The sequence below is a fragment of the Myiozetetes cayanensis genome, unplaced genomic scaffold, assembly GCF_022539395.1.
Source record: "Myiozetetes cayanensis isolate MyiCay16 unplaced genomic scaffold, myiCay2020 scf5-8, whole genome shotgun sequence".
Classification (NCBI taxonomy): domain Eukaryota; kingdom Metazoa; phylum Chordata; class Aves; order Passeriformes; family Tyrannidae; genus Myiozetetes; species Myiozetetes cayanensis.
This window is the reverse complement of record NW_026087742.1, coordinates 899,683-916,034: the sequence shown is the minus strand read 5'-3', so window position 1 is coordinate 916,034 and position 16,352 is coordinate 899,683. Positions and strand designations below refer to the sequence as shown.

General features: G+C 48.3%; 1 protein-coding gene across 1 annotated transcript in view; it reads left to right on the top strand.

Annotated features, from left to right (window-relative positions):
• Positions 1-16,352, top strand: part of GDPD5 (glycerophosphodiester phosphodiesterase domain containing 5) — a 112,298-nt gene that overhangs the window by 69,125 nt on the left and 26,821 nt on the right. The window contains 3 exon segments of the mRNA XM_050333470.1: positions 11,862-11,965; positions 14,929-15,022; positions 15,624-15,683. Coding sequence (XP_050189427.1) covers positions 11,862-11,965; positions 14,929-15,022; positions 15,624-15,683 — 258 coding nt within the window.

Here is a 16,352-nt window from a genome sequence, read left to right as displayed (position 1 = left end):
GGTTGTGCCCAGCTGTGGGCCGTGGTCTCTCCCATGACCAGGAGAGAGGTTGTGTGTGTGTGGTTTGGGATTTTGGGATGGCATTGCTGACGCTGTGGGCAGTGCCCATGTTGTGATCTACTCCTGTGCTTGGAAATAACTTTAATTAGCCTGCATCCTGGATGGGAAGCCAAAAGCCATGCTGTTGATGGTCTGTAAAATCCCTGGCTGCAAAACAGGGATGCCTTGGGAATTCTTTCCCTGCACACTTTTCCCAACTGTCTGGTCCATCCATCTCCAGGCCACAACAGCAGCTTTATCTCTGAATATTTTCCTGAGTGTTGATGTTGGGTTGTGCAAAGAGATGGTGTGAAAGCAGGATGCTCATCCAAAATGTCCAGAGCTGCACGATTAGCACTTTTTTCCCTGGCGTGTTTTACAACCAGGGAGTGGTGAACCAGGAAAAATGTTGAACTTTGGGTTATTTTCAGCACAGGCTTTTTTGAACTTGCAGAAAATGTCCTCTGACACTTCGCCTTCTGAAAGGAGAGCGGAAAGTCAGGCTGGCTTTGGAAAGCTCTCAAGTACAGCGAGGTACAGAACAGTGGCATGGCAGACTTGCTATTTCTGTACCACCTTCCATGGCAGGAATGGAAGTGCTTTAATCAATGTGCAGCCCTTGATGAGAGGGATAATTATTCCCACTTTCACCGAGTTGAGAATATGAGTCAGATTAAAATGCCTTTCCTGAAACTGTGAACAGTTTTATGGCAAGGAAGTGAACTGAGCTTTCTCTCCAAGGAGCCTCCTTCCAGGGGGCTGCATGGCCTCCAAGGGCACACTCAGGCTGGGAGAGCTGGGGGTCTTCACCTGCAGAAGAGAAGTTTCCTGGAGCCCCTTCCAGTGTTTAAAGGGGCTCCAGGAGAGCTGGAGAGGGACCTGGGACAAGGGATGGAGGGACAGGACACAGGGAATGGCTTCAAACTGCCAGAGGTCAGGGTAAGATGGGATATTGGGAAGGGATGATATCCCAGTATTCTGTTAGAAATTCTTGGCTGTGAGGGTGCTCAGAGAAGCTGTGGCTGCCCCATCCCTAGAAGTGGCTTAAGGTCAGGTTGGAGCAACCTGGGCTAGTGGGAGATGTCCCTGCCCATGGCAGGGGGTGGGCCTGGGTGAGTTTTAAGGTCCCTTCCCACCCAAAGCAGTCTGTGATTCTGTGGTTCTATCAAACGTTAAATTTGCTCTGATTCTGGAAAGGTGGCTCGGGAATGTTCCCCCCCTGGGAGCTCTGTACCTCACCCCCCTTGCCATGTCCTTTGCTCAGTGCATGTCCTTGTGCTTTGCTGCAGGTGATTCCCTGGTGAATGAAGGGAAATAAAATAGATTTAATTGGGCATGGCCACTATTTTGGGATGGGAACAGCTCATGTGCTGCTGCCACTGGAAAGCACCAGGAGGGGAAGGAGTTGCAAAGCCTTTTCCAACACATGCAGGGAGCAGTGAGGCTCCTGCTTAAAACAGGGTGGGAACAACTCACGTCTCCTGTCTGCATTTTGGCTGCCAGCCTTTTAGTGCTGGTGATGGGCACTGAGAGGAAATAGCTGCAGGGGAACCTCATGGCTCCAGTCTAGACACGCACAGAGTTGTTGTTATATAATTCAACTTTGCTGTGCCAGAGCCATAAACATCCCAGAAAATGCCCCGTTGCAGCAACAGGGACGTGTGATGTGTCAGAGATAGTGGGAAGGGGGGACCTCATGTAAGTCACATCTTCAGCTTCTTTGCTGCAGCTTTTATTAGGCAATAACTTTCGCTTGGTTTTGTCCTCGTTTCTGGGCCTTGCAGACAGTGATTTCTGAGTAACACAAGCATTTAGACCCCTGCTGCTGCTGTATCATTTGCTTTGCTGCTGTCCCAGCTGGAGCCCAGCTGGCCCTTCAGGCAGAAGAGCTGGATCATCACCCCTGGCAAATGCTTTTGGAAGATGTCACTGCCCATCACTTGTGCCACTGATGGGGGCAGAAGGAACCTCTGTGGATTTCCACATGGTGGGATTTGCCTTTTGGCACCGATTTTGTGAGTGTTCCTGCTTTAGCTTTGTCCTTCTGCACCTGCTGATACACCCAGGGAAGGTGGAAGAGCTCATACTGATACCAGGAACATCACTCGTTCCCACTCTTGCTGTCAGGACTTTGCCTTCCAGCCCTGGCTGGTGATGCTCTCACCCTTCCAACCAGCAAAGAAAACCCTTGGTTTGTTTTTGCTTTGATTTTTTTTTTTTTTTTTGGTGCCAAGCATCGTGACAAAATAGTATTTTTAGAACTTGCTTTGCAGACATTTGCTGCCAAGAGTAATGTAGGGGAAAGAATTGTCTGAGGAATCAACTTCACTGTCTGTTCCTTCTCCCAGCCCAACCCTTTGCCCTTGAATCTATTTGACATCTGTAGCAGGTTGTTTGTGAGATTGCACAGAACCATTTACAACAGGATTCCTGTAAACACGCCTGGAATACAGTAATTCTGTTTAAATAGGGATAAACCTTCAGGATTTCTCTTAGCCACCGTTCTTCCCAGTGAAAGCTGTGCTTATGAAACTTGTGAACACCCAAGAGGGAAGGGCTGGAAGCTCATCCCAGCCTGGGCTGAGGCTGAGCTGGACAAATGGCCCAGGCAGCCTGGGGCCAGGCCAGGAATAGGCTCAGCAGAGGCAAATGTGGAGCTGCTTCCCCTGGCACTGAGTGATCATTGAAACACAGGGAGGTTGGGACACAGCTTTGCTCGGGGTGTCTGGGGTTTTTAATGACTGCAGTCTTGTCTAGGCCTGGTGAAGGATCAAATGTCCTATTTCCAACTGGGACCAGGAGCTGACCACCTTCCCAAACCCTCAGCATATGCACCAAAGGATCCTCCTGCTGGGAATTTTTTTTCCCCCCTGAGATTTCTTGAGTCAAGTGCAGCACTGAGGCCATTACATCTGATAGCCTTCCTTGGCTCTATTCTTAGTTAACTTACATAGTCCTTTTTTGATCAAACCTGCTTTTAGTGTGCCTGTTTTTAATCTTAGACCCCCATTGCCCTGGGATGTTGGGGCTTTAATTAAAGCGAACCATCAGCTATAAATGCGAGTCGACGACATCACGTGCCTTTGGGAAGGACTGTCACGAGACTGGGAAGAGGCAGCAGGAATGACATCCTCAGGAGGCACTGGGGATGCTGCTTGCTGCTGATGAGAGCTCAGCAGGGATGCTGTGCCCAGCAAGGTGCTCCACTTCAGGCAAGGCTTGGACCTCCTGCAGTTGCTCTGGGCGAGAGCCACAGGCTGCGTTATGTTTTCCTTGATGAGGTTGAAAAATCCGGACCTATTTAGTCAAGAAAAGGTATCTACCTCCCCTTGGCCTCCACAGATGCAAAGTGTTTGGTAAAAAAAACGAGGTTATAGTGCATTGTTAGCATCAGGAGTCAGCTTTGGAATACTTGGATCCTTCCACTGATACGGTCAGAAAAAGTGGGTGTGGCTGGTTGTGTTGTTTGGGCAAAATCCAGCTGATTAAAAACGGGGAGGGGCTCTGAAAGCAGAGTAAGTCGTGCTGTGGGGATGGATTGGGGAATCCCAATGTCTCTGTCCTGTTTTCTCCTGAATCAGAGGCTCCCCGAGGGACTTTTGTTTACCTCTGTGCTGAATGAAGGAGGGAGGATGTAATTGCAGGAGGCAGAGCTGGTGCAGGACGTTATTAGTGCTGCTCAGAGTCCCCTGGGGCCACTAATAGGCACGAAGAGCCCTGGCTCCGGCTGTGCACTGCCTCTGGAACAGCTCAGGAATTCCCGGGGCAGGGGAGGTGTGGGTTAGCCCTTTGTCTGGATACCTTTATCCTAACTCTGCTTCCTATTTAGGCAAGAAAACCTGCCCAGTTGCTCCTCAGCCGGAGGGAACTGGCTCCTCCTTCCCTGGAGGGGATCAGCCATCCTGCCTGACTTTCCCCTGCTGGTTGGGCTTTTGGAGGCTGGGTGTTGGAGGTGTTATAATGGTATTTTTAGGGGGTTGGCTCTGGTTTTGTTGCATCTGTTGCTCTGCAGTTCAGCTGTGGCAGCCCCAGCAGGAACAGGCATTGCCGGAATATGTGGAATATGTTCCGTGCCACTTCCTCTGACCTGCTGAATTGAATTGTAAATGGAGCGTGTCACAGCTCAGAAATCTCATTCATGGCCCTCTCTAACAAGGTGTGCAGAGAGCCATTAGTCCAAGCCTTACAGTAATCAAATCAGATGTGCCTGAGATGTGCAAGGACTTGACTTTAGGAAGCATCTGCTTGGTTATTGAAGCCTCAGCAGCCAGAAGGGCAGGAATGTTTTTCTCCCCCTGCTTTACTTCAGACCCATTGTCTGTTAGACCCAAATCCTTCCCCTTTATGTAATTGTTGGCAGATGCCTCGTATGCAAGAGCAGAGTGTGTTACCTGGGAGTGGTGGCTCAGCCTGAAGCTCAGCAGTGTGCATGAAGTGACAGACTGGCCCAGATTGGTGGTGCTGACAGTTTTATCCTTCCAGTCAGTCCATGCCCTGCCTGGAGAGGGCTGGAGCACATGGAGACAGTCCCATACCTTAGGAAATGTGAAGTACCAAGCAAAGAAAGGGGAAAGACAGAAAGCTGAGGGTGTGTTCGAGGGGAGCTTTGCACCAGCTGGTCCCGGTCTGGGTTGTTGGATGGAGAGTTTGGACAGGTTACAAAGTACTGCCTGGTGCCCTGTGGGGTCCTGCAGACTCCACCTGCCCTCCTGGGTTCAGGAGTCCTCAATCCAGCAGAGGGATGAAGCCTGATCCCTCTGCAGCCTCCTTATGGACGAGGGAATTGCAGCCCAGGCACCTTGCTTTGTCCGTGCGGTCTGCCAGGCCAACATCTGCTGGTCAATATATTGATTGGCTCACTTAAATGCTTCCAATCCTTGGAGTGCAAGGCACTTTCCCTTTGTTATATCCCTCTGCAGCCTGGGATTCAGCTCTTGGATGTGCTTGTGGCAGTGCAGGCTGATCCCATCCCGGGCTGGGATGGTGACAGCACAGCCAGACACTGAGGGTGTTCCTGTCGAAGGACAGGGGCAGGGACACCTTCCACTAGACCAGGTTGCTCCAACCTGGCTTGAAGACTTGAGCCAAGATGGCCCTTGGCAAGAGGCAATGGGCAGAGCCTGCATCAGGGGAAATTCCAGGTGGGCAGTAGGAAAGATCCCTCCCCGTGAGGGCAGTCAAACCCTGGAGCAGAATCCAGAGCAGGGTGGGGATTGCATCCCTGGGGACATTGAGATCTTGCTGGGACGTTGCCCTGGGGAAGCTGAGCTGGCTTTGCTTTGGGGGGAGTTCAGAGCAGAGCCAGCCAGTGCCCTTTCTACCACAGCTATTTTAGCTTAAATATTTATTGGGGTCTGCATTTGGTCCTTGACACTGCTCAGACATAACGAGCTCCAGAGCAAGTGGGGTGGAAAACTGTTCATTCCCATTTCTTGTACAAGCAGTGGCTGTTTTAAGGACGGTGCATTCACATCCTGAGAGTTAGTAATGCAAGTTTGGAACTTCTCCACAGGACCTCAAGTGTTGGTCATTTGATAAAATGCTCCAGTTCTCACTGATCCTCAGTTTCTGATTCTCTCAGGCACAGGTGGGAGAAGGAGAAATCATCCATCCTCAGGGATGATTTAATAACTTGCTTGAAGAAGATGTTCTTGTGTTTGTTTGAATGAGGTGCAGTTAGGTAATCCAGAAATGAAGGGTTTTTCCTTTGTGTTCACTGGATAAATGTTAACTCTCATCCTTTCCTCTCCGAGCTAATCCTGATAAATGCCTGCAGGGAATTGATTCCTGAAAATGTCAGAAAACAGTGCAGTGCAGACTTCTCAGTAAGCTCTCTGTAGTGTCCAGGAGTGAATTAACACCTCCTGAAAACACTTGAGTGATGATGGTGCTCCAGTTCAAGTCCAGCCTTGGATTTGCTCTTGAGGTGCAGAGCGGTTGTTTTAGGACTACCCGGTCTTGATCCTTCACCAGAGGTCACATCACCCCTCCCTACCTGGAGGCTTTTCCCTTGGACCTTTCCACATTGCCCAGTTTGCAGCTGCAGTTGCTCCAGTAGCGTGACTGGGTGGGTGGAGCTGGAGAAAGATGCCCACATCGGGTTTTGTTATTTTGTTGTCCGTTCGTGTGGTCAGATCCGTGTCCTGTTGTTCTCCATCTGCTTGTCCGTGCCCTGCCCACTGTGCTGCCAGGGTTTTGGGAGGGCTCACTTTCTCTCCAGTTTCCTCTGAGCAGAAATTCCAATCTCGGGCTGAGATGCCCTTCAGCAAGAAATTGCTTTAAAATATTATATTTCCTATAAAAGGCTTCTGTTTTTTCCAGCTGGAATTGTTCTGACCAAAAAAAAAAAACAACAAAAAAGGCAGGAGGGGGGTGGGAGGAGGGGGAAGACATTATTAAGAAGCTTCTTCCTGCTCTAGTTTGATTCTTGTTTAGTTATGTAATTATTTTTCATGAATGAACAGGAGGTTCACTGTGTTCAGGAGACAGAGAATGGGTGGAGACTGAAAGCCATGAATTCCCAAGGGGCACTTGGACTGAATAAGAGCCTTCTTTGCGTTGGATGAGTGGCAGATCCAGAAACAAGTCTGTCCCCCCTGATGGCTCCTTGATTTCTAGCTGGGGAGCACAGACTGCTGTGAAAACCCTCTCTGGTCCTGGGGGGCTGGAGGTGGAACTTCTTTCTGTTAATGTTGGGTTGGAGGCTGGGAGATATTCACACTGTCTGGGTGTAGGTGTTGAAAGGGAGAAGCTGCTTCTGGAGGGGTTTTATATAGATAACAAAGAGGGGCAGCTTCCTCCAGAGCAAATTCAGGTCTTTTAATGGAAACCTTTGTTTGGAGCAAACCTCTGGTTGTATGTGGGAAAACCTCTCGTCTGGGAAAGCCTCACACGTGTTGGATCATCATTCTTGGCCAGGGTCGCTACAGGTAAACACACTTCATGTTTTTTAAACCTTCTTCCATGTTTTTTTCAGTAGGTGGTGATATTCTTATGTGTTTACAAGGGTATATAGTTACAGGACAAGGGGGAAGGGCTTCAAATGGAAAGAGGGGAAATTTAGGTGAGCTGTTGGGAAGGAATTGTTGGCTGTGAGGGTGGGGAGGCCCTGGCACAGGTTGCCCAGAGAAGCTGTGGCTGCCCCTGCATCCCTGGAAGTGTCCAAGGCCAGGTTGGAGCAACCTGGGATAGTGGGAGGCGTCCCTGCCTGTGGCAGGGGGTGGGACTGGATGAGCTTTAAAAATCCCAACCCAAACCATTCTATGATGTAAGAAACAGGCTTCAAGATCACAGAAAGCTCTGCCCAGAGCACAGATCCTGTCAGCAACTGAAGTGGAAAAATCAGCTGAACTTGTTAAGTTGGATAACTCTGCCTGGTGTTTGTTACAACTCAGTGAGAGTGTGGAGAAGTGACTCAGATGTTTTTATGGCTCTGGTTTTCCCAGCCTTTTTCCAAACGTGGCATCACAGAGCACTCAGGGTTTGGATTTGGAAAGCCAACTACTTTCAGAGAAAGGTTGAAAAATCCCACCTATTTAAAAGGAGGACAGGGACATCCAAAGAGTTTTGGCAGAATGAGCCTGGGTTTTGCTCTCAGTAGCCATGAGGCGAGGAGGGAGCTCTCCCAGGAACCCAGTGATTTCCTGGTGCAGCCTGAACACGAATTACCAGCCAAAGGAATGCAGAACTGAAAGGGAACACGATTTATCCACCCCTGAAATAACCGATCTGGCAAGAAAGGGTTTTTGGCTCAAAGCCCCAGAGCACAGGGAAGTGAGTTGGAGTTTTTCCAGTGATTTTTCGTGGGCTCCTCTAAACCTTTTGCTGCCCTTCAGCCTCCTTTCTGTGGCTCTTCCCAATCAGTGGCAAACACGACCCGTGGTTGCTGACTTTGCTCTTCAGCCCAGGGCTGGCTCCTCACGTGGGGCTCTCTGCTGGAGGGCTTGGGCTTCCAACTTCTTTTAGGAGTTTGGCTTTGGAGACGTTAGGGACCTTTCTGGGTGTGAGGCCCTCCAGCCTGAGGGAGTGGAAGGCTGAGGGGAATCGATAACAACCAATCTCCCCTTCTTTTCCCCCTCTGTCTCTTCCTTCCCCCCTTGTCCCAGAGCTCTCCCAGTGGGCTGTGAGTCCCAAGGGGACTGGAAGGACCATCTGTTTCCGAGCTGCCACGGTCAGCTGGACGGGGATGAAGTGGGGCCCACTCTCAGCCCTGGCATTTGACTCCTCCACAGGAAACTTCTGTGGGTGCCCACGTTGGACAGGACCCAGCTTTGCCCACGCTGGCTGATGGTTGGAGTGTTTGCTGGGAGCTGATCTGCGCAGGAATGGAGCCCTAATCCCCCCAGCACTGGCATTTCCTCAGCCCCACTCCCAGTTCAAAGCAGGGCTTCTCCCTTCCCAGTTCCTTTGGAAACTCTCCCTTTCCTCTGGGTGCCAGAGATGATGCTGGAGGGGGTGGCTTTGCCTTAGAGGAGCTCCTGCAGTTTTATCCCGAGGCTGGGAGATGTAGGTGGATCTTAGGAATTGGGCAGTATTTCAGTGACCTTTGGGAATACATGTGGTGGTAAAGGAGCCAATTTAATGTGCTTCCACATGCTGGACCCCAAATCTTTGCCCATCCCAGACAGGGTTTGGGACATACTTCTGATATACCCAGCTTAATTATGTTATTATAATGAATATTAATAATAAAGATATCAATTTTATGTATCATATCACTACACAAAGCATCAATTTTACTTATATACTATATCTGTATGGAATATATAAGTTATATATTATTATATAATATATAATAATATATAGTTATATTATTATAATTATTTATATATAAATATTGATCTTTTACTCTTAATATACAATACAGTAATATATAATATGAAAAATTTAATTTATATGTTTGGGCTTGATGATCTTAAGAGGTCTTTTCCAACCTCTGTAACTCTGTGATTAGTGATTCCATGAAAATATTTAAAGCTCAGGAAGAGGGGCACATGTAAATGCAGTGAGAACCCACTTCAGATCAATGGAATCTCACTCTGGGCAATCTTGATTTTTTAAGATCTTAAATGTCCCTTCTGTGTTCTAAAGTCTCTTTAGATGCTGGTGCTGATCTGCTTTATGGGAAGGCAGTGGGTGATGTGGTGATTTAAAGGCTTGATCCCTAAATGGGGAAGTCTCTTCTGTCCTCTGTGATAGAAATTTCAGGGCTGTTTTAAACAACTGAACATTAAATCTTGCAGCAGGAGAACAGGTAAAATGTGTGAGCTAACCTGACAGTGGAATCAAACATTAGCTCTGCTGTGGCAAATTCCTTTAATTTGTGGGGTTTTCTCCATCATCCCTTACTTTGGAGTTGGTTTTGCTCCCACCTGGCATGGGGTGGGGATTGGGAATGTGCAAAAGGGATGGAGAAATGTGTATGAAATACTGATTTATTTTTCTATCTTTTCTCTCGCTCTTTTTTTTTTTTAATTAAGGATTCTGTGATTTTAACAAAAATTAAAAAATCTGACAGACTGCAGCTTGGTAAAATGTCTCTCTCCATTCGTTTCCTCTGGGAGCTCTTCTGATGATGTCTGCAGATACCCTTGGAATAAGAAATCTCCCAGAGCTAAAATGTGGCTGCTTTTCCAAGCCCCTTCCAGACATCCTCGTGGTTGTGCCTCAAGTTTCTGTAGGTGAAGTGGCACTTTTGCCCCCACCTACATTTGGCTGTTGGTGGGATTGATCAGGCTGACTGATTTTAAGGCTTTATTTTTGGCAGGAGCTCGAAGCTGTTGCAGGTTTCCAAAGTCCCCGTGGGACCTTGCAGAAGTGGAGCTGGGAAAACTCTTATGATGAGAGACTGTTGGAGGGAGGTTGGACAGGACCCAGCTGAAATCCAGAATATTGAGCACGTAGTTCAGACTGAGGGAGGTTCAGATTCCGGTTCAGTTTGTGCTGAGTCATGGAATGGTTGGAAGGGACCTCAAAAATCAAGGTGTTCCATGTTCTTCTGAAAGCCCACCCAGAACTGGGCTTGAACCCCCACTGAAGGATGCCCATGGAAGAATTTTGACTGGGTTTTCACAAAATCTGTGTTTTATCTGGCAAGTGCACCCTCAAGGACAGAGCAAAAATAGCTTCTGGAGAGCTTGGCACAAGCTGTGCTGCTTGCATGTAAATAAGGGAGGGAAAAAAAAAATATATATATACGGGGGGAAAAAAAGCTCAAACATGCTGTGAAATGTTTCCCTTGGCTTGTTTATCAAATCAACATCATTCAGTGTGTGAAGGCTGGCAAAGCTTAGCCCACAGTGACCTTTAAAGAGCTGCAAGGAGTTATATTTTTTTTTTGTAGTAATGTTGGTCCTCCGCACTTGAGATACATCAAACCTCCCTTGCCTTGCAAAAACATACTCTGAAGCTGGTTAACAAACTTGAGCTGAGTTAAAAAAAAAATAACCCCATAACCCCAACCAAGAATTGGGAATTTCTAGCAGAAAACATCATTTTTGGCACGGCACAAATTAAATAATTCCAAGCCATTTTATTTTCTTGCTTTCCTTTTCTTTTGGCTCTTTTGATGTGGTGGAGAATACAAGGAGGAGCTTCATCACAAGATTGGTATCCAGGGTGATGCAAGATGAAAAATAGTCAACACACAGTTAAGTAAATAACTTCAGCCTTTAGGATGGAAAGGGAAGGCAAAAAGAGTAGTAGGTTTTTCCTGTCATATCACCAAACCAGTGTTGACACTGGTTATGTTGCTTTGCATAATTAAAAAGCCATGAGACAGTTCACCAGAGAAAAGGGCATTTCCAGAAGAGATCACAGTGTTGTGCCCAGGGTCCCAGAAGGGAATTAGAGTGGTAGAGTTGCCCATAGACATTTTCAGCCTTCGCCCTTTCTTGCTTGTTCTGGGAAGACAGGATCCATTTGAATGTTTTCCATGAAGAGTTTATTTCAGTGTTTGAAAGGTTTCAGTTGAAATAAAAACTCATGTGGACTGTTTAACACCTCAGAGGAAAACCAAACCTACGGGGCTGATGGGGTCCATGTGCCCTGTAGGTTCCCAGCACGTGGAGATGGTTCTGGTTAGGGCCAGTTGTCTCGTAACGCTGTTCTCTTCATGGATGTCCTTGTGGTTTAGGATTTTACCCACAGCACCAGAGCATTTTAGGGGTTTATTTTGTGCATGTTGAGGAGAATTTGAAAGACTCATCCAAACTGAATGTTGGTGCAAATCTTCTTCATCTGCTGCTGGTGTGCTCCCTGTCCTGCTGTATTGTTTGAAAACACGTGTGGTGGGGGAGGGGGATAAATGTGGATGGGTGGTTTGGCCCTGCAGGAAGAATCTGAGTGCCCTGGGAGAAGGAATAAGGAGTAGGAACACCCCAGCCAGCTGTGTAATCCTCACTGGGTCATTCAGACTGAACCCCTGGGAGAGGAAGATGGCATGCTGCATCCCTCATGTGAATGGGAAAGTTAATTAAACCATTGCCTCAAAAAAACCCACCTAAACAGCCAACAACAAAAGAACCCCTCACCAAACAAAAAAGCAGCTCTGTGTGCAGAAAGGCTGCCTCGTTCCTCATGCCCTGACAGCTGGAGAGATGCCCTTCCAGCCCTACATAAACCTACGGAAATGACCCCTCTGCTCAGAGCTGGCCACAGGGTTGTATCTCCCACCTCCCCAGAAGGGAACAAAGGCCTGAAATTTGCCATTGGAAATGTGTGTTCACTCCATCCAATCTCAACAGCTTCTGGATGGGCTGTGGGACAGGATGGGGCACTGAAAAAGGGGATGATATAATGCTGACTTCTCTTTCCATCCGCAGTGGGAGCGCCTCTGGTTCCTCATCCTCACCTCATCCTTCTTCCTCACCCTGGTCTGGTTTTACTTCTGGTGGGAAGTTCACAATGACTACAATGAAATCAACTGGTGAGTGGAGTTCTCCTTAAGAGATCTGATTGCCTTCACGTGCCTCTCAGAGCTGTCGGGTGCATTTGGATCCTTCAGGTGGGCTTGCTGGTGATGATAAAGGGAAAGCAAGGTGGGAAGTGAGGCTGAAGAAGAGCTGCTTCTGCCTCATTCATGTGTGGATGTGATGTGCCCTCACATCTCCACTGTGTGGCTGCAGCAGAGCTTGGGGTGGATGTGCTCCCTGGAGAACATGGAAACAAAGGCGGTGCATGAAATCACATAGAAGCTTTTTGGTTGGTTTGGGTGTTTTTGTTTGGTTGGTTGGGTTTTTGTTGGGTTTTTGTTTGTTTGTTTGTTTGTTTAGGTGTGTGGGCTTATTGTTTGCTTGCTTTGTTTATTCTGTGGGTGTTTTTTTTTTGTTTGGTGGCTTTGTTTTGTTTATTCCTATGGTTGGCTGGTTTTGGAAGTGGCTGAGCAATTTGACTGCAACTTCCCACAAAAATACAAATGGCAAAAGTTCAGCCTGAAGCACAGGGGGGTGCAAAATGTTGCAAAGCTGGAAGGAGCTGCAAACAAGCTTCCCAGGACATTGCCAGCTCCCTCCAGTGCTGGAAGTTACTCTCCCTTTCACTATCTGGGCAGGATCTTAAAACATATTCTGACCAAACTGCTTTGACATCATCTGCTTGTCAAACATAAGCTGTATTTTAAAGCACTGTGGGCCCTTAGATCCCTTAAATAAACCATGTGCTTCAGACGCTGGAGCTGTGAGGGAGTGTTCAGTGATGCAGGGACCTGAGATGTCTCCTCCCAGGATGGGGGTTTTTCTCTCTGCTCCCACCCACACTGTGAGAGATGAAACCATCACCATTGCTCTTGATTATTTATACCAGGAGCATGATAAAAAAATGTCGTGTTTAAAGTGGTATTTTAGAACTCCTCTGTTCTCCAGATTGCACCCTCAGTGAAGGATGGGAGTGCTCCCAGTCCATCCAATGAAAAGCCAAACCTGTTTCAGCTCCAAGCTGTGAAAGGGCTAAAAAAAGTCGTGCAGAAAGGCAGGAAAGCCCGGGAATGCTGTGAATGGGCACTGCAGCTGCAGTGCTGCCAAGTTTGGGTTCCCAAGTATTCCTGCTGGAGTGGGAGGAGATGTTCAGGTCTTCCCTGGATGCAACAGGCAGCTGGGATTTCACAAAGCCAGAGCCCAGCATGTATTGCTTCGGGCTTTTAACCTTTTTTTGTTTCCTTGAGGCTGAATATCATCAGGTCCCTGTTAGTGAAAGTACTTTGGAATTATTAGTTTTTAATGTATTGCTTCAGGCTTTTCCCCCTTTGGTGTCTCCACTGAATTGCATTAAACCTCAGCTATCCAGTGTGTAAGGTGTGTACTGGCACAGAAAGCCAAAGTCTGGCTCAGGAAGGCTGGGGAGATGCTGCAGTTTGGGAACCTGGCTGTGTTCCCTCTGCAGCAGGACTGCAAATGCAGGTCTGGGTAGGATATTTTTTTTATTTCCTTAGTTCTGGAGAAGGCTCATCTGGTTCATAGCTGCCATGGAAACAGCATTTTAAACCAGTCATTTGCACATCAAGTGAAGACCTGGTGCTATCAGAGGGCCACTTGAAGGGACATCAGAGCAAAAACTTACATGGGCTGAAGCTGAGCTAAGGAGCCTTTGGTGGTGGCCTAAGCAAAGGCTTCAGAGGAGCCCTCTTTGCTTTCTTCCCTCTGTCTTGCTAACAGCATGTCTGCATCCCTACAGATCCCTGCTTTTGTGGCTCTTTGAATCCCTGGGCAGAACCTGGACACGGGCCATGGTTGTTGAGCCTCAGGATTTGCTTTCCAGACTCTGTGAGGGAGCTCCTGGCCAGAATTAGAATCACAGAGTTGGGAGGGACCCACAGTGGAGCCCTGTACAGGACAGCCCCAAAAATCACACAGATGGGTGTTGTCCAGCTGGAGCAGTTGCTGGACCAGAGCTCCTGCCTGGTGGACGGTGCTGGGTTTGAGTGGTGGGAGGAGGTTGAGTCTCTGACCCCCATTTCTGCAGTGCAGCACTTCTGTCTGTTGTAACCTAAAAAAAAACAAAGGCAACAGAAGAACCTGCCAGTTCACTGAATGAGCTGATGAGGAGGGCTGAGGAAGGCTGGTGGGACCATTCAACCCGAGCTCCACTGCTGCACCACCCACCCCACAAGCATCTTGTTGTACCAAAGGCTTTGCATGGAGATAACCTCAACCCTAATCCAGATCAATTTGGGGGAGGTTTTTGTTTGTTTGTTTGTTTCCTAATAATTCACTGGAAAAAGTTTTAAGGCAGGTCAGGTTTGAAGTTACAAACAGGTTCTGGGATATGTCTGCCTCTCTTCTTGTGTGGTGGGGCTGAGTGCCCTTCATTTCTGCCCAGGGGAGGGATTTGACCAGGTCTATCTTATGTCTTCTGTGGCTTTGCTGTAAATACACTTTAATGACTCTCTAATCCAACTCCAGGATGGTTTCACTGGGAAATACATTGCTATTTGAATGCAGATTTGACATCTGAGACCCCAAAGCACAAGGGGCAGTGCTGCTGCTGTGAATAATGGTCTGCCCTGCCTGGTGCCCCTGTTCAGAAAGCTTTTGCTACCCATTTGGCTTCATGAAGGTGCTGAGGAGAGGCAGGACGTTCGTAGGGAAAAATTTTTCAGAAAACTCAACTCTGGTCTTGGATGATTTTTTTTGTCTTTTTTTCCTCTAAAGCAAAGTGGTTGCTGTGTTTGAGATAATTGTCCAATTCCTCTTTGCAGAGTTAATTTCCCGTGAGGAATCAAAGCACAAACACTGGGTTTTGTTTCGGAGTGACTTGTGCTTTTTGCTGCCTCTCTCTCACCTGGAGAGAGAGAGAGAATGGAAAGCCCTGTTTTTCAGAGCCTTATCTAATCCTGGTGAAGCTGTTCTGGTGGTGAATCCCTTCTTCATCTGCACTTCACACTTTCTCTTCCAGGTTTTTATACAACCGAATGGGATATTGGAGTGACTGGTCCATTCCAATCCTTGTCACAACTGCTGCTGGCTTCACCTACATCACAGTGTTATTGGTGAGTGGAAAAAAGGCCAGTTCTTAGAGGTTTGGGTGTTTGCTTTAAAAAGGGCACGAACTTCTCAGTCCACCTACGACTTTCAGAAGCGATTTTTCTCTCTCAGTCTCTTTTTCTTAGCCTTAAGTTGCCTAAAATAAGCGGAAAGTGAAAAATTCATGGGCTTTGACCTCGGATGATTGAAAGCAAGACAGATACCTTGACAGCCCTGGTGCAGTTGGCCTGAGGAGGAATGTAGCTCTTTTTTTCCCTTGGTATATGGCCCAGTTTCCACTTTGGTGTATCTGCCAGGCACAAGTCCAAGTTGTTCCCCTCATCCCAAGGTGTTGGGGCCTTCAAGGTGGTGTCCATGGACCAGACTCTCAACTCCCTGCACCTTGGAGGTCAAAAGTCTCTTCTTCCACATCCTTGGCTTTGGAGAGGATGTGTTTGTACAGCTGAGCTGGGTGGTATCTGCTGGACTCATCCCCACTCCAGCCCAGCTGGCTGCCCTGGCTTTTTTTGGTTGTCCTCCTGGATGGATGGTGATGTGTTCCTGCACGTTCCAGCGCTCAGAGGTTGTGATGTGCCTCATGCCTGGCTCTTGGTTTCTCCCTCCCAGATCCTCGCCCTGTGTCACATAGCTGTGGGACAGCAGATGAACCTGCACTGGCTGCACAAGGTGAGTGGCTCTTCCCAGCTCCAGGGGAGCAGGATCTCTGAGGAGCAGGTGGGGGTGTGACACTCACTTGGCACGGGGGCTGGGAACAGCATGAAACGTCTGTGGTGAATGTGCCCTCCTGTCAGAGGACTGAGCAAACTGCTCAGGAGGGGCCCTGGGCACAAAGAATGTGCTGAAATGCTTTGGGGGCCCTGCTGGCGGAGGGACCATCCTGTGGAGAGGGAGAAACAACCTGACTTCAGTCTCAGCCCAACCTGGTACACCCTGAACCTCCCTGGGGCTCCTTTCTGTGCCGAGCCCAGCCCTGAAGGAGGGGCTGAGCAGATGTGAAGCTGTTCAGGATGTGCTGGGAGGAACTGACTGGAAAAAACCTCGGGAGAAGGTGTAGGTGTTGAAACTGCGGGGTGTGCAACGTGCAGGTTGGGCTTTGTGGGGCCTGAGTTGATCCTGATCTGTGTGTAAAGCAGTTGGAAACTCTGAAATGCCAGGGAAGATGCAGGTCTGGGGTGTGGAGCACAGAAGGGGAGAGGAAGGGGATGGAGGGACAGGCAGTGCCAAAGGGAACAGGTTGGCAGCATTTAATTGTAGCTGGCAGCCTGCTAACTGGTAATGAAGGGACCTGTCCCAAATCTGCTGATACACAGCTCCTCCTGAAACTGCTTGTTCTGC